A 14667-nucleotide genomic window follows, 5' to 3' on the forward strand; every position below is an offset into this window, starting at 1 on the left:
ACATACAGACCATTACTGGTGAGGGGCAGGTGTGTGGCCTTTGCTGTGTTCAGAGGGAGCGGGATTCGTTAATAGGGAAACTCGGGCTGTATGGTGCAGGGTCTGCCTGAAAGACAACGAAGTAGGAGGGAGGTCTGTTGTATACCTAACATGGTCTATAGCTTGTGGCCACTGATTGCCTAGTTAATCGTGGATTTCTGGTCCTTTCCCCAGTTTGTTCATCCCACCATACGTCCCTTGGCCTTTTAGCCACTGTCTGGGGCCACACCCTGGGAGGATTACTGCTCCTGTGGGTTGTGGAAGGGTTGTGCAGAGACTGGGCATAAAGGAGGTGGTGTCTTGTGGTGACCAAGGGCCTGCCTTGTGGGAGATGTCAGCCTAGCTTGTCTTACACTCTGCTGAGGAAGGTCATGCTGGGGTTCAGAACTCCATCCATCCATCTACCTTGTGTCCTCTGGGGACCTGGCCCTGGAGGTGTGGGCTCTGAGTGTGCACCTCACTTCACTTAGTGGTTGAGGTATGCCAACAGAAACTGCACAGGGTGATGTACAAAGGCCAATGGTCTGTTCTGCATGGTACAGACTGTAGATGCTCATCAGTAAAGTACAGGAGCTCCTGTATCCTGACGCATCTTGCGTGGCATTGGGCATATAGGTGGGATGGGTTCCTGTGCCCTTCCCTTCTCTGCAAGAGGAAACTGAGCCCCCACAGGCTTGTGCTCAGCACTGTGCCCATGGGGTCCCTCTCCTGTCCTGCTGGATGGATGGATATGGCCTCTTCTAGAGGAGAAAGGAAGAAGCTGGAGAAGCAGGGAGTGATCATATATAGTTGGTACATGGTGTGTCGCCCCGGGCTGTGGCAGTACCGTCAGAAAGGTGGGCGTGTCTGATAGAGTGAAGTGGCTAGGAGTCTGGGGATTGGATAGGCTGGTTGGTAGGTTGTGAAACATGGAGACAGAATGTCGATTGCTGGGTGTCAGCCCCCCATTTCACAGACCCACTGCACAGCAATTCCAGAAGCTGAGTCCCAGGATGGCCTTGAGCCTCTTACTACCAGAGGCCTCCGTCTTCCCATCTGTATGATCAGTGAAACCCCAGTAGTGGGTGGGTGACTAGGTGTCACTAGCTCCTCCCCTGTGTGCTGGAAGCACATGTAAAGGCTAGTGCCAATAAAAGGTCCAGACAGGTGGATGGAAGATGGGTACGTTTGAGAACTCGGGTCATACACACTTGTGCCTGTGCTCCTGACTGGGAGCTCATGTATGTACACATGTTCCTGTTGGAGGGGTTAGAGGCATGTGTTTGTGTGAGTCCAGGCCCCTGTCTATATATGTATGCCCAGGCATGTGTAGCTGGCCTGACTTTCCCAGGAACGTGGCTGACTTACACTCCTGCCTGCCTGGGTGAGGTCATTGACTGCTTTTAGCCTCCTGAGGTCATTTGCTAGCAGAGTATCTTGGAAACTCAGGATCCCTCAGCCTGTACACTAGTGGGTGACTACTGCAGGTTGCCAACCTTTGCTGGGGATCCCCGTTATCCAGGCCACTCCGGTGTCTGCGTGCCACATCTTCACCACAGCCCAGGGCCTGTGATTTCGTGCCCCCCCCCCCTTCTTCTTCTCTGCTTTACCACCTAGATAGGGAGAAGGGTGGACTCTCTGAATGTTTAATGTATGTAGATGCATGCAAATCTACAAAGGGGCCCTGTCCCCTGGCAGAATGTCCTAAGCAACTTGTCCCCTCAGCCTTGCTCCTCCCCCTCCTCCATATCTAGGAATGCATCGCCTAGGCCCTCCCACCCCCCCCCCCCAAAAAAAATCCCTCTGACTAGCTTCCGAGAGTCCAGCACTGAGAGCTACGGCTTGGCACTCAGTCGCACAGAGTCAGTGGCCTTGGAGAAGTGCCCAGGTCACCCAGTCTGGCATCTTTCCAGTTGTCCCCACGTTGGGCCTCATTTATTTCTCTTTCCCAGGGAACAGGGTCTCCTCTTCCTGGCCAGGTCCCAGCAGACATTCCATCTCATCCGTAGGCTAGGAAAAGGGCTGCTAGAACCTTGTCCTGGAGAGGTGAGGCAAAGCTCAAAGGTTTCCTTGTTAGACGATTCTTGAAATTACTCAGCCAGGGCATGAGCGGTCCCTGCGCCAACACCTGTAGCCAGGTCTCAGGTCTCTCATTTGCAAAATTACCTCTTAACTCTCCAAAGCTGTGCCCCTGAGGGAGGGAGAGGCATGTCCTGTGTTTCCACTTTCTGGTGTCACCAGAGCCCAGGAGATGTCCTGCCGTGCTAGCAATACTCATGCACCATCTCCAACGGGGGCCAGGTGCTTCCCCAGTACGGGAGCTGGCCTGGGAAGGCTTACTGTCCCAGTGATCTCTGCAGGAAGGCCTGTCTCCAGGCCAGCCTGGCCCCTGCTTAGCACAGCGCCCAGGCCAGGGAAGGGCATTGTGGCCCCAGAGCTGGGGAGATGTAGCATGAACTATTAGGCCTCCCTGGGCCTTGGGTGAGGAGGCACAGCCTTCTGCTGACCTAGCCATGGTTACGAAAGAATGTGTCCCCTCCAACCCGCCCACTGTTGCTTGAGTTCCAACCCCTGTCCAGGCCAGATGCCAGCCCTGAGATGTTGACAGGGTGAGGCCCTGGGCCCAGGACAGACTGCGGTTCTCAGGTCCGTGGGCCTCAGTCCGTAACTATCTTGCCTACAATTCCCCCATCATGTCTCTCTGCAGGGTGGTGGCAAGTAGGATCCATATATCTAGTGTCTGACATGATGTACGGTCTCTATGTCCCAAGAGCCTCTGGGGCAGAAGGAGCAAGGATATCTTAGCAGTGTGGGTGCCTGTGTACTCTAGGAGGTGGGTATCTCGGACCTGTGAGGACTCCTGGCTGAGCTTGGTACAGGAGTGTGTCAACTCTGCTGAAACTGACTCCAGGACTTGGCCATTCAGAGTTTGTGGAGTAGAATGAGAAAGAACAACTTGAGGAGGTGGGTGATGCCAGCAGAGCATTTTGCAGGACCTTTGTGGTCCTCTTTGGGCCTAGAGACGCCTGTGGCAGAGCCACGCAGCTGAGGGGAGGTCACTTTGCACCCAGGAGCATTGAGGCCACACTGGCTTAGGGCACTGTCCACTTCTCTAGAGCCAACAAGCCCAGATAACCCCGTTCATGTCCATCAGGTCACCAAAAAAGTCAAGGCCATGACCACAAGGACAGTACGCCAGGTGCCTTTAGGTCTAAATGGACCTGCCTTGAACCTCAGCCCAAGGTAGAGGAGCTGATAACCCCTGGTGCATGGTCATCAGGAATCCAAGGCAGAGTCAGTTGTGCGTGGATCCCTGACCCCTGACACCTGACCCCTGACGCCCTTCTCCCTCTAGGAGCAGAGCCCGGGTAGCCAGGCATCGCTCGCCACGATGCCAGAGGCACCCGAGGTGCTGGAGGAGACGGTGACAGTGGAGGAAGACCCTGGCACACCCACCTCTCACGTGTCCATTGTCACATCAGAAGATGGTACAACCCGGCGCACTGAGACTAAGGTAAGGCTGGACCCAGGCAAGAGGAGAGCAGCTCGGGCAACCACAGCCACACCTCTAGAACAGGCATGCGAAGTGGCCCCTTAGGAACTGTTTGTTTGGAGGGAGAATTGAGGCTGGTGTGGCACTGTCCAGTCTCTAGAGCCACCTTTCTTGTTCATCAGGTCACCAAAACGGTCAAGACTGTGACCACAAGGACAGTACGCCAGGTGCCTCTTGGCCCTGATGGACTCCCCTTGCTGGACGGCGGCCCCCCACTTGGCCCCTTTGCTGATGGGCCCCTGGACCGACATTTCCTGCTGCGTGGTGGTGGCCCAGCAGCCACACTTTCCCGAGCCTACCTCAGCAGTGGAGGTGGCTTTCCTGATGGCCCTGACCCCCATGATATTCCAAGCTATGGCAGTCTATCCCGAGGGCTTGGGGTACGGCCCCCACGTACTGGCCTCCTGGGCCCAGGACCTGGTGACGGCTGTTTCACACTGCCTGGCCGCCGAGAAGCCTTCCCCATGGGCTCCGAGTCTGGACCAGCAAGTGGCCGCTCCCTGCCTGAGCACTTCCAAGCTGAGCCATATGGCCTGGAGGATGATACGCGGAGCCTGGCTGCCGATGATGAGGGTGGCCCTGACCTGGAGCCCGACTACAGCACAGCGGCACGGAGGAGACCTGAGTATGGGCGGGGCCTCCGTGCCAGGTGAGCACCCGATGCTGTCTTCCATTCCCCCAGTACACAGTACCCCACAGGCCATCAGGTTACATTTCCCTTTGAATTGGCTCCATCTCTTCTTAAGGATGGCAGCAAGAACAGGCCTGGGGGGGTGGGCGGAGAGATGGCTCAGCGCTTAAGAGCACTGACTGCTCTCCCAGAGGTCATGAGTTCAGTCCCCAGCAACCACATGGAGGCTCACAACCATCTATAATGTGATCTGATGCCCTCTTCTGTACATGAAGGCAGAGCACTGTATACATACTAAAAAAAAAATTTTTTTTAATTAAAAAAAAAAAAAAGAAGAACAGGCCTGGGATGATACATGTGAACCTGGTACCACAGCCTGAAGTTGGCTCTGTTCTAACGGCTAGCCAGCTGGCCATGAAGACCCAGGCATCGGATGCTCACGATGTGACTCTCCTTAAGGCCTCTGAGGGGTCCGTGCCTTGGTCTCCACCATGCACCCTCGCTGAAACCTAGAGGCCGTGGTTTTTCTTGTCATGATGGTCCTTGATCCTACCCTTTATGCTGCTCCCACTTACATCCATGGCATGAAGACATGGCCACAGCTTGAGTCTAGAGTTTGTTATGTGACTCTGGGCAAATTACCTGACTTTCCTAGCCTCAGTCCCTTCCCTGGGGAGCAAGGCTTGAGAGTTCATTGGGCAACCGAGAGCCAAAGACAAGTCCTGTCAGATGGTCTCATCGGAGGGCCATGCACAGGGAGGGATATTTTACCTTTTACATACTGGTCCAGTCAGCTGATATTACAGAAAGGAGGTAGGATTCCTGCCCTGTCCCTGACAGATGCCACATCAAAGCGTATTAGGTCACGATTAAGTAACACTGTTAAAGAAAGAACTTCTGGACATGGGAGGGATGCTGGGTTTGGCTGTAATGTTGACCTTGCAATGGCACTGGCTTGGCCGAAACAAAACTCTTGTTGTCCACACTCTCTGGGGCTGAGATGCAGGATGCTGTCAGACCGTCTTGACAGGAAATTCCTAGACCCCTGGACAGAATGTGGGGGGCAGGGCTGGCGGCTACTGTGAAGGTGTTGACAGCATCTGTTCGTTCACACAGGGCCTTTGAGGACACAGCAGATGATACCGGTGAGCTGATAGACGAGCGGCCTCCCTTCCCAGCAGCAACTGCCCCTCTGGCCCAGCCTGAGAGGGGCAGCCTGGGCAGCCTGGACCGGGTAGTGCGGCGCTCGCCTTCAGTGGATAGCACCCGCAAGGAGCCACGCTGGCGGGACCCGGAGCTGCCCGAGGTGCTAGCCATGCTGCGGCACCCTGTGGACCCTGTGAAGGCCAATGCGGCGGCCTACCTGCAGCACCTCTGCTTTGAAAACGAGGGCATCAAGCGGCGAGTGCGGCAGCTGCGTGGGCTGCCCCTGCTTGTGGCATTGTTAGATCACCCTCGGGCTGAGGTACGGCGCCGGGCCTGTGGGGCGCTGCGCAACCTCTCCTATGGCCGTGATGCTGACAACAAGGCTGCCATCCGGGACTGCGGGGGTGTGCCAGCCCTGGTGCGCCTGCTGCGGGCTGCCCGTGACAATGAGGTCCGTGAGCTGGTCACTGGTGAGTGGGCCTTGGCCATGGCTGACATGTGCGTGGCTCAGCCCGAAAGTGGGTAAACAGGAGTAGAGCAGGCCCAGGTTCTGGGATGGGTCCCCAACTCTCAGCCGCAGGGTTGCTGGCACCAGACCCTGCCTCCCTGGTTCCTAACCTGTGCGAGTGCAGGGGTAGGGCTTGTGCCTTGGAGAGCTTGAGAGTCACAGGACCATTTGCCAGTTCACCCATCCATGTAGCAGAGAACGGATGGGTCACTGGTTATGCCTCTCGTATAACTTATCTTGTCCTTGTTAACTGAAAGCCACCATTAAGCACTGCCAATACATCTTGCTCTATGGGGCCCCAGAACCTCTTATAGTTTCACTGCTCCTAACTTCTTATGTGAGCTGGGTATCACTCAGTGGGAGTGCTTGCCTAGCATGTGCAGAGGCCCTGGGTGCCCTCCCTGGGACAACAACAACAACAACAAAAAACCCTTAAAACCTAGTAACAACTATGCTAGCTTCGTGTGGCAACTGCAGGATGAGGAGGAAAAGCAGGAGCAGATCACGAGCATCACCCCTGGGGAGGCCAAGGCAGTAGGACCGTGGTCAGCAGTATTGACTAGTGGCACATTACAGGCACACTCTGGAACCTGTCATCCTACGAGCCCCTGAAGATGGTCATCATTGACCACGGCTTACAGACGCTGACCCATGAGGTCATCGTGCCCCACTCAGGCTGGGAGCGAGAGCCTAATGAAGACTCGAAGCCCCGGGATGCCGAGTGGACAACAGTCTTCAAGAACACATCAGGCTGCCTGAGGTGTGGGCAGGGGTGGGGCTTAGGCCGGATCTGCAGGGGGCCAGGAGCTACCATGCTCATATCCCAGCTCGTCCAAGTCTTAGGAGCTCCTGAGCCGCATCCTAAGCCTCAGGTTTCCAGGGGAGCTTTCCTCAACACCCACAGATGCAGTGCTAAGCCCCTGAGGTCCTGCCTGCCCATCAGTTTCCTACCACCATGGGTCCTGATGCTGGGAACTACTGGTGGGGCAAAAGGGCAGAATTACCTACATATCATGGATTCTGGCCTCCAGGGGCCCATCTCTATCCTATTCCAGTTCAGCTGGGAACTGGGGGACCTGCTTCTCTCCCACAGACACCAGGCTAAAGCCCACTGCCTGGGACAGTCAGGCCACTCTGTTCACTTTCACTGTGATCCAGCAGGGTCCTATGTGCAGATGAAAGCCACTGAGGCATAATGGGCTGTGGTGGGCTAGTGGGGGCAAGAACAGGGGTCACTGGTGGTCCTGCTCCCTTCCACCCAGGAATGTGAGCTCAGATGGTGCCGAGGCCCGGCGGCGACTCCGTGAGTGCGAAGGGCTGGTGGACGCTCTCCTACATGCCCTGCAGTCAGCTGTGGGCAGGAAGGACACAGACAATAAGGTGGGTGGGGCAGGTGGGGACCAGCTCACAACCTTTACCCCCAAGTTCTCAGAACCAAATGGTCACAGGAACCAGGGCCCAAGGGCTGGGAGCTCCTCAGAGTGGTACAGATGAGAGCCGGAGTAACTGCCCAGAGCAAGGGACCCAGCCCTTCATGTGGCACATGGTGCCCCCCCCCCCCCGGCAGTCCCCTCCACCTTAGGCTGACGGTGCCATTAGTGTCCACCGGCCATGTCTTCACACATATGGTCTGAGAAGATCAGCAGCCCCCTTGTCCAGTGTTCCTGCCCAACCAGGCCACCTCTTCCCACAGTCAGTAGAGAACTGCGTGTGCATCATGCGGAACTTGTCCTACCACGTGCACAAGGAGGTGCCAGGGGCTGACAGGTACCAGGAGGCCGAGCCTGGGATCCCGGGCAGTGCTACAGCCTCCCAGCGTCGGAGGAAGGATGACGCCAGCTGCTTTGGTGGCAAGAAAGCCAAAGGTGGGTGGGTGAGGCTGGGATTTGTCTCTTTCCCACTGCTCCCAGGGCTCAGGGCTTTCCATATCCTGGAGGCTAGAAAACGGACAGTCAGCCCCCGGGGCATGCAGCAAATGGGAAAGGTGCAGATGCAAGCCCCAATCCTTTCCTGTGGGCCGTGGGGTATTACCCCACCTTAGTCTCTCTGCTCTGGGGAAGGATTGAGGGCCCACAGTGACTCTATCTGGCCAGTCACAGAGCAGCCTGTAGTGCACACCCCTTTTCTTCACTTGGCCAGGCACCCTCAATACTTGCAGGGTTCCTGCGTCCTCCAGCGGTGGCAGTGGTACAGGTTAATTGCTTTTACCTGCCTCTGACCATGTGTCTTCCCTGTGGCTTATGGGTAATGAGTCCCCAGAGCTCCTGGAGTGAGGTCGCACAGTCTGTTTGCTTGGCCTGGCCTGGGTGGGAGTGTGAGTCGTGGGGGGGTGAGGGGGGGTACCGCTGCTCAGGCTCATCTCCTCTTTCCCGTGCTTCCTCCGGCCGCCCAGAGGAGTGGTTCCATCAAGGTGAGTCCCTGTTCTGCTGCCAGGTCTGGCAAGTGCAGTGAGCAACAGACTGGCACTCAAGTTACCTACTACTACGCTCAGGCCAGGCGGTTATTTCCATGACAACTCTAGGGCAGCTGGGATGCCTTCCAGCCTTCAGGCCCTGCCCCATCCCCCACCCCCCAGTCCACGGGAAGGGCAGCCATCTCCATGACAACACAGGCTGGAATGCTGGCCCTGGGCTGGTGGGGGAGGCCCAGGGACTGCTGCTTACAAAGTCAGAACAAGCTACCGGGCCAGGAGTGGGACAGAACAAACAGTGGGCAGGGCCCAGGGAGTGGCCAGTACCAGAGGATCATCTGTCCCTCTGATGGCGTGGGTGATGTGTGGCACAGAAGTACCATCCGGGTAAGCAAGCCAGGGGCACCAGGTCATCTGCAACGGCTCGTTGCCGGCTAGAGGGCCTAGCAGGAAGGAGCCAGCTGAAGGAGAAGGGGCTGAGAGGACAACCTTCTGTACAGTAGAGGTTGGGCTGTGGAAGGTTTCCCCTTGGATGGAGCTTTTAGGCCTAATCTTCTTGTTCTGTGGCGCAGCGTGCTGCATCACCGTTAACTGATGAGAGCTGAGGCTTGGGCACCCAGGACATGGTTAGGCTGTTCCTAGGCTCTGCTGCCACCACTGGCCAGCCTGACTCCTTACTCTGAGAACAGTACACCTCTGCCAGAGTGTTTTTAGTGCTCGCTCACTCACTCCCCTCTGGGCTCTGAGCAGGAGAGGGCTGTGCCTACCTCCAACCTCCTGGCACACACTTGTCCCTTCTGTTCCAGGGAAGAAGGACGGAGAGATGGACCGAAACTTTGACACACTGGACCTGCCCAAACGAACTGAGGCTGCCAAAGGTGAAAGGGCAAAGAGGTGGAGGTGGGGAGCCTGGCCCAGGGGTCAGAGCTTTGTGCTATTGAGTAAGCCAGAAGGGTCAGATAGACAAACAGACCCATCCATCATAGTGGGGTTTCCTAGAGACTGGCCCAGGCTTGACACCTCCTGAGGGTTCAGGCCATGTGCACAGGTTTCACATAAGCTTTCACATAGTCGCTCGGCAAGTGCGAGGTGCATGGGTTGGAAGGTTGCTGGCAGCGACTAAGCTGTGTTACTTTAAAGGTAGTGACCCAGGGGCCAGGATGCAAGAATGGACTTCTGCAGTCCAGAGTGGGGCACCCCTGCAGTCTGTTCTGTCTGCTGGATTTCCAGTGTGCTCTCAAACTGCAGTGAATGCATTGGGGACTGGCCTTAGTGAGAGACTACCCGGGATAGGAGAACCCAGATGCCCCTAACTGGGGTGGAAGGGCCCTGGGACAGTAGCCAGCCAGTGCAGGTACCCTGAGAGAAGAATGTGTCTGGGGAAACTTGGAGAGCAGGAGTGGAGGGAGACTCGGCTTGAGGTGAGGGAGAGTGATGGAGTGTGGGAGTAATGTCCTGAGCTAGGCAGAAGCTCTTAACACATCGAAGGCATCTTAGCTCTTAATTCTTGAGGCCTTGTGCTGGGCACCATCCTTGTTGGCAGGCGGGGCCCCAGTCGCTAGGGCAGCTGGGGATGCCTGTTTCTAGACATGGGGCATTAGCTACATAGTCTGTTACGTACTGGTGAAGGTGGTCCCTGTTGTCAGAGAGGGTAGGTAAGCCTTGGTTTTAGGGGTGCTGCCCTAAATCCAGGGGAGGTAAGTTCTGAAGTTGTTAAAGTAGCCTAGCGTCTATCTCCCTCTCCCCACTTACGGATATGCGCCCAGGTGAGCTCGGTCCCATTTCTTTGCAAGCAGGGTTAAAGACAGACTGGCCTCCTCTACCTGCTCTGTCTCCCGGCTGACCGTTGGTTTGTGCCCCCACCCACCCCGCCTAAAATGGGGATATTAATTGATGTTAAACATGACAATTTAGTATCCATCCTGGGCAGCTCACCCTAGTTCCAGAACAATGAAGAAGAAGGGGCTGGAGTTGGGGAGAGGTCTCTCACCATGACTCTGGGCTATCTTAGGCTTTGAGCTGCTGTATCAGCCTGAGGTGGTGCGTCTCTACCTCTCACTCCTTACGGAGAGCCGGAACTTCAACACCCTGGAAGCTGCAGCCGGTGCCCTCCAAAACCTCAGCGCTGGCAACTGGACGGTGAGGAGTCAGGTTGGCAGGGAGGGCAAGACCCGGATGGAGGATTCCAGACACCACGCTAGTTCTGCCTCAGGCTCTTGCCTTCATCTCGTCTGGGCCAGTGGGAAAAGAGGGGACGCAGTACCTCCTCAGCGTCAGGCTGTGAGCACTGTGCCCTGGCCAGTATGGCTGGTGTAGGTACTGTGCAAGGCCACTCCCCTCTGAGCAGTCACCTCCTGTGCTGCCCTCACAGTGGGCCACGTACATCCGCGCCACAGTACGCAAGGAACGTGGGCTGCCGGTGTTGGTGGAACTGCTACAGTCTGAGACGGACAAGGTGGTACGTGCTGTTGCCATCGCGCTGCGCAACCTTTCACTAGACCAGCGCAACAAAGACCTCATTGGTGAGGATGCTGATGGGATAAGCTAAGACTTGTGAAACGGAGCAGGTGTTGGGGACATGTTGGAGGCCGGAGTGCAGGGGACCCGTGTGGTTGGCTGGTCCTATCCTGAGCTGTAGGAGCCTTAGGTCTTCCTCCCCTGGTCCCTGAAGCTCAGCTTGCCAGTAGAGGTGGTAGCTCTCCTGGTGAGCTCCTTTGTCTGAATGCTGCTCCTTCCCATAGGGGTAGGACAGAGGTGTGTCCTAACACCTGACCCTGCCTCTTAGGGAGCTATGCCATGACAGAGCTGGTTCGGAATGTTCGCAATGCACAGGCTCCTGCTCACCCTGGTGCCCACCTGGAGGAGGGTACGGTGGTAGCCGTGCTCAACACCATCCATGAGATTGTGTCTGACAGCCTGGACAGTGCTCGCTCCCTCCTGCAGGCCCGTGGTGTGCCTGCACTGGTGGCACTCGTGGCCTCTAGGTATGTGCGGGCAGGGCCTGCTGCGGGCTGGGTGAGGTTGGGGGGGGGGGGGTAGAGGGAGACTGGGATACGGTAGGCCACTGACCCCAACACTGGCTGCTGCTGCTGCTGCTGCTGCAGCCAGTCAGTGCGGGAGGCCAAGGCAGCATCACACGTGCTACAGACTGTGTGGAGCTACAAGGAGCTGCGTGGAGCCCTACAGAGGGATGGCTGGACCAAGGCACGCTTCCAGGTGCGGTTGTCCCGCCTTCTCTCTCACTTTGCCAGGTCTGTCCACAGGCAGAAGTGTCTTTGGCCTTACCTCTTATGTGTGTTTTGTGCCTCTGTAGTCTGCTAGCACTGCCAAGGGACCCAAAGGAACGCCAAGTTCTGGGGGCTTTGATGACAGCACACTGCCACTGGTGGACAAGAACCCTGGTGAGCACAGGCAGGGGGGAGGGACACAAAACTTAACCCCGAGGCTTAAGAGTAGCTCCCACTGCCAATGCACGAGGTAGGTGGGGCTAGGGAGGCAGCACGGACTTCTGACACACAACACTGAGCACTGACTGTCCTACCGCGGCGGCGAGCTTGTCTGCCCTGCCCTCCCCATGCCTGCCTCACTGCTCATAGAAACCTGCTCGTGCCTTGCAGATGGGGAGAAGTCAGCCACCCGGGATTTGATCCCTATGGACACACTTGGTCCAGGTGAGTTCAGAGGGGTAGGAAAGAGCTCAGGGAAGAAGGCTGCGGGGCGCCACCTGCACCCATCCTGGGTGGTGCTGGGGAGGCCTTGCTATGGCACAATGTCAGCTGGAGAAAAGACAGGTGGTTTGGAGGCCTCAGGGCTGGTTGGAGCTGGCCCTGAGACCAGAAGTTCCCCGTCTAGGGTTTTCTGTATCTGGGCTGAAGGAAGTTCACCTTTCTTCCCAACTTCCCCAGAATTCTGCTCACTCCCTGCTTTGTTCCACCCTACAGATGGGTATGCCACAGTGGACCGGAGGGAGCGGAGGACGCTGGGAAGTGACTCCACAGGGGAGGCCTCCGAGAAGGAACTGTTGAAAGTGAGTGACAGCAACAAATACCCAAGGAGGCTTCCTGTCTTGGGCTTGTCACGAGAACAGCCAGGCAGTGCTAAGCTTGGTCAGGGCTCGGGGACATGGCTGGAGTGGCATTCATTTGCAGAGCCCAGGCAGTAGCCCAGCATCAGTCCCTGAGAGGTCTGATGGTGCACAGTCTTGCTGCATTGGAGTGGACAGGGGTGGCTCTGCCCGGCCATGGGCTACATAGGACCAGAGTCTGAGCAAGTGGATGTGTTCCCTTTTCTTATATGTGTGTGGGGGCAAGGTGTCCACTGTGGTCCCCTAGCAAGGGCAACATCTGCCACATACACTGTGCCAGTATCCTGGCTTCACATACCAGCCTCTGGGTATATCCGTGTGCCACCCTATAGCCAGTTCCAGAGCTTGGTTTCCCTGTACTGCCTTGGCAGGCCCTTCTTTTCACCCCTTGTCCATGTCGACCAGCCTAGCTTGCCCTTAGCTGTAGTTAACCTGCTTTTTTTTCCCTGCTTCTAACTCCTATCTGCCCACCCACCATGCACTGCAGCCCGACTCTGGCAGGAAGGCCCCTCCGCCTGGGCCCAGCAGGCCCTCGGTCAGGCTGGTGGACGCCGTGGGGGACACTAAGCCTCAGCCTGTTGACTCCTGGGTCTAGCTTGCATGCCTGGTACGTTCCTTCGTCTGGTCGGTTTGCCCGTTCTTGTTCATCTCTGCTTGCTGCATGTCTGAGCTCCCTGTGTGATCCCTGGCAGGATCCAGGCGACAGGAGTGTCTTCCCAGGGCTCACAAAATCTTATTCCAGCCCCTAGAGATCAGGGTCCTGAGGAGACATGCCCCTATTTCCTTAGATGCCCTCAGCATGTTGCCCTGTGAGGACCAGCAAGAAAGGACTGGTCCCAGTGTCAAGGCTTTTGGCATGGCCCTCCCTTCAATCCACAGCCACTGCTTCTGTGTGGCCTCTGGGGTCAGTTACTGTGTATTGAGGCTCTAAGTCACCCTGCTACATCTTGCTGGCTCTGTCGCCTGTCTGGACTCCTCGCTCAAGCATGTGTCTGTTTCCCTTTGCAGGGCCCTGGCTCAGCTGTCTGTTCTTAGGGATCACATCGCAGTAGCTGGAAGAGGGCTGTCTTGAGCAGACCCAGACTTGGACTCGGAGCCGGAGCCCTGCCCTTCTGTGGCGGGTTGGCCAAGCCTCTTGTCCCAAGCCAGGGCCTGAATTAATGGCTGTCCCTCTTGTCCTGTCTTACCCTACCCTCTTCCCCACTCTCCTGATCTAACTCTTCAGGCCTGAGTTAGCTGTTTACTGACATGGTGCTGTGTAGTGGGAGAGGGGGTGAGGGGCAAGCCTATCCCCTCCTCCCCATGCACAGTGACACCGAGGAGCAAATACAAGCCTGCACTGGAGGTCCTGGAGCAGGCAATGGGACAAGTAGGGGGCCTTGGAAGAGAACATGGGCTCCCAAGGGTGGCTGGAATACTATGCTGCATGCAGGCTGATCATAGCCAGGGCTGTTCCTAAAAAGTCCGCGCAGGGAAGTTTAGGAGGCAGCCAGCTAGGGGGCAAGCTGTGCTTGTCCCCAGCACCCATGTCCTTGTGTTCCTGGGACATCTTCCCTCTGCAGCAAACTCCTCCTAAGTTGCCTGTGGCTGGGGCCACCCTGGCTGTCGCATCTGCCTAGAACCTCAAGTAACCTCGAGGGCCTGACTGCCGGCAGCAGCGTGGGAACTGCTGCTCAGTGCCTGCTGTTTGTGACTTAAAAACGAAGAAAACTGACAAAAAGCATTAAAAACGAAACCAAAATAAGACTGTATCAACAAACATTGAAAATTTTGTAAGAAAATTTCAAGATTAAAAAAGCAGCAAAGGAACTAACTCCCTGTGTTCTGACTCTGCTCCCAGAGGAAGAGGGCATCCCACTGGGTTAACTGAGCCACTGCTGCCACCTGGTGATGACAGGTCCCCTGAAATCCCGTTGCTGATACTGGGAGGAGGGAGGGATGGGAGGCTCGCCCAGCCCTTGCAGACACTGCCTACTTGTCTTCCCTGGCTCCTGTTGGGACCTTCAGCCCAGAGGGGCCATGCTGACTGACTGGCTGGGCACAGGTAGGACTAGCCAAGATGGAGTTGATCTTTGTGTCTAGGAAATGGGATCCTACTGAGTGAGACCTTGAGCCCCTGGAGGAGGTGGAGTGGGGGTGGGCAACTCCAAACTTCATGCTTCCTCGCTGCGTGGGGGTGGGGGTGTGTGGTACCTGGCAGACAGGCGCCTGTTGTCTGAGCCTACTTCCTCTTCTGTAGGCCAGGAAGTAGGACTGGAGAGATGGTTTCTCCTGGGTGTCACAAAGGAGTGGAGAGCAACAGGGACTGCATGGCCTC

General features: G+C 56.6%; 1 protein-coding gene across 1 annotated transcript in view; it reads left to right on the forward strand.

Annotated features, from left to right (window-relative positions):
- Arvcf (ARVCF delta catenin family member) overlaps positions 1 to 13467 on the forward strand; it is a 41901-nt gene extending 28434 nt beyond the window's left edge. Inside the window, exons 3-19 of the mRNA XM_051150670.1 lie at positions 3374 to 3532; positions 3694 to 4220; positions 5319 to 5818; positions 6433 to 6616; positions 7119 to 7236; positions 7550 to 7721; positions 8249 to 8266; positions 9073 to 9144; positions 10278 to 10405; positions 10638 to 10788; positions 11052 to 11250; positions 11371 to 11482; positions 11580 to 11667; positions 11884 to 11937; positions 12208 to 12293; positions 12838 to 12957; positions 13359 to 13467. Of these exons, the coding sequence (XP_051006627.1) occupies positions 3374 to 3532; positions 3694 to 4220; positions 5319 to 5818; positions 6433 to 6616; positions 7119 to 7236; positions 7550 to 7721; positions 8249 to 8266; positions 9073 to 9144; positions 10278 to 10405; positions 10638 to 10788; positions 11052 to 11250; positions 11371 to 11482; positions 11580 to 11667; positions 11884 to 11937; positions 12208 to 12293; positions 12838 to 12945 (2676 nt within the window). The 3' untranslated portion in view covers positions 12946 to 12957; positions 13359 to 13467. The remainder of the gene's footprint in view (positions 1 to 3373; positions 3533 to 3693; positions 4221 to 5318; positions 5819 to 6432; positions 6617 to 7118; positions 7237 to 7549; positions 7722 to 8248; positions 8267 to 9072; positions 9145 to 10277; positions 10406 to 10637; positions 10789 to 11051; positions 11251 to 11370; positions 11483 to 11579; positions 11668 to 11883; positions 11938 to 12207; positions 12294 to 12837; positions 12958 to 13358) is intronic.
- Positions 13468 to 14667: the final 1200 nt, after the last annotated feature.

The sequence above is a fragment of the Acomys russatus genome, chromosome 8 (genome assembly GCF_903995435.1).
Source record: "Acomys russatus chromosome 8, mAcoRus1.1, whole genome shotgun sequence".
Taxonomy (NCBI): Eukaryota; Metazoa; Chordata; class Mammalia; order Rodentia; family Muridae; genus Acomys; species Acomys russatus.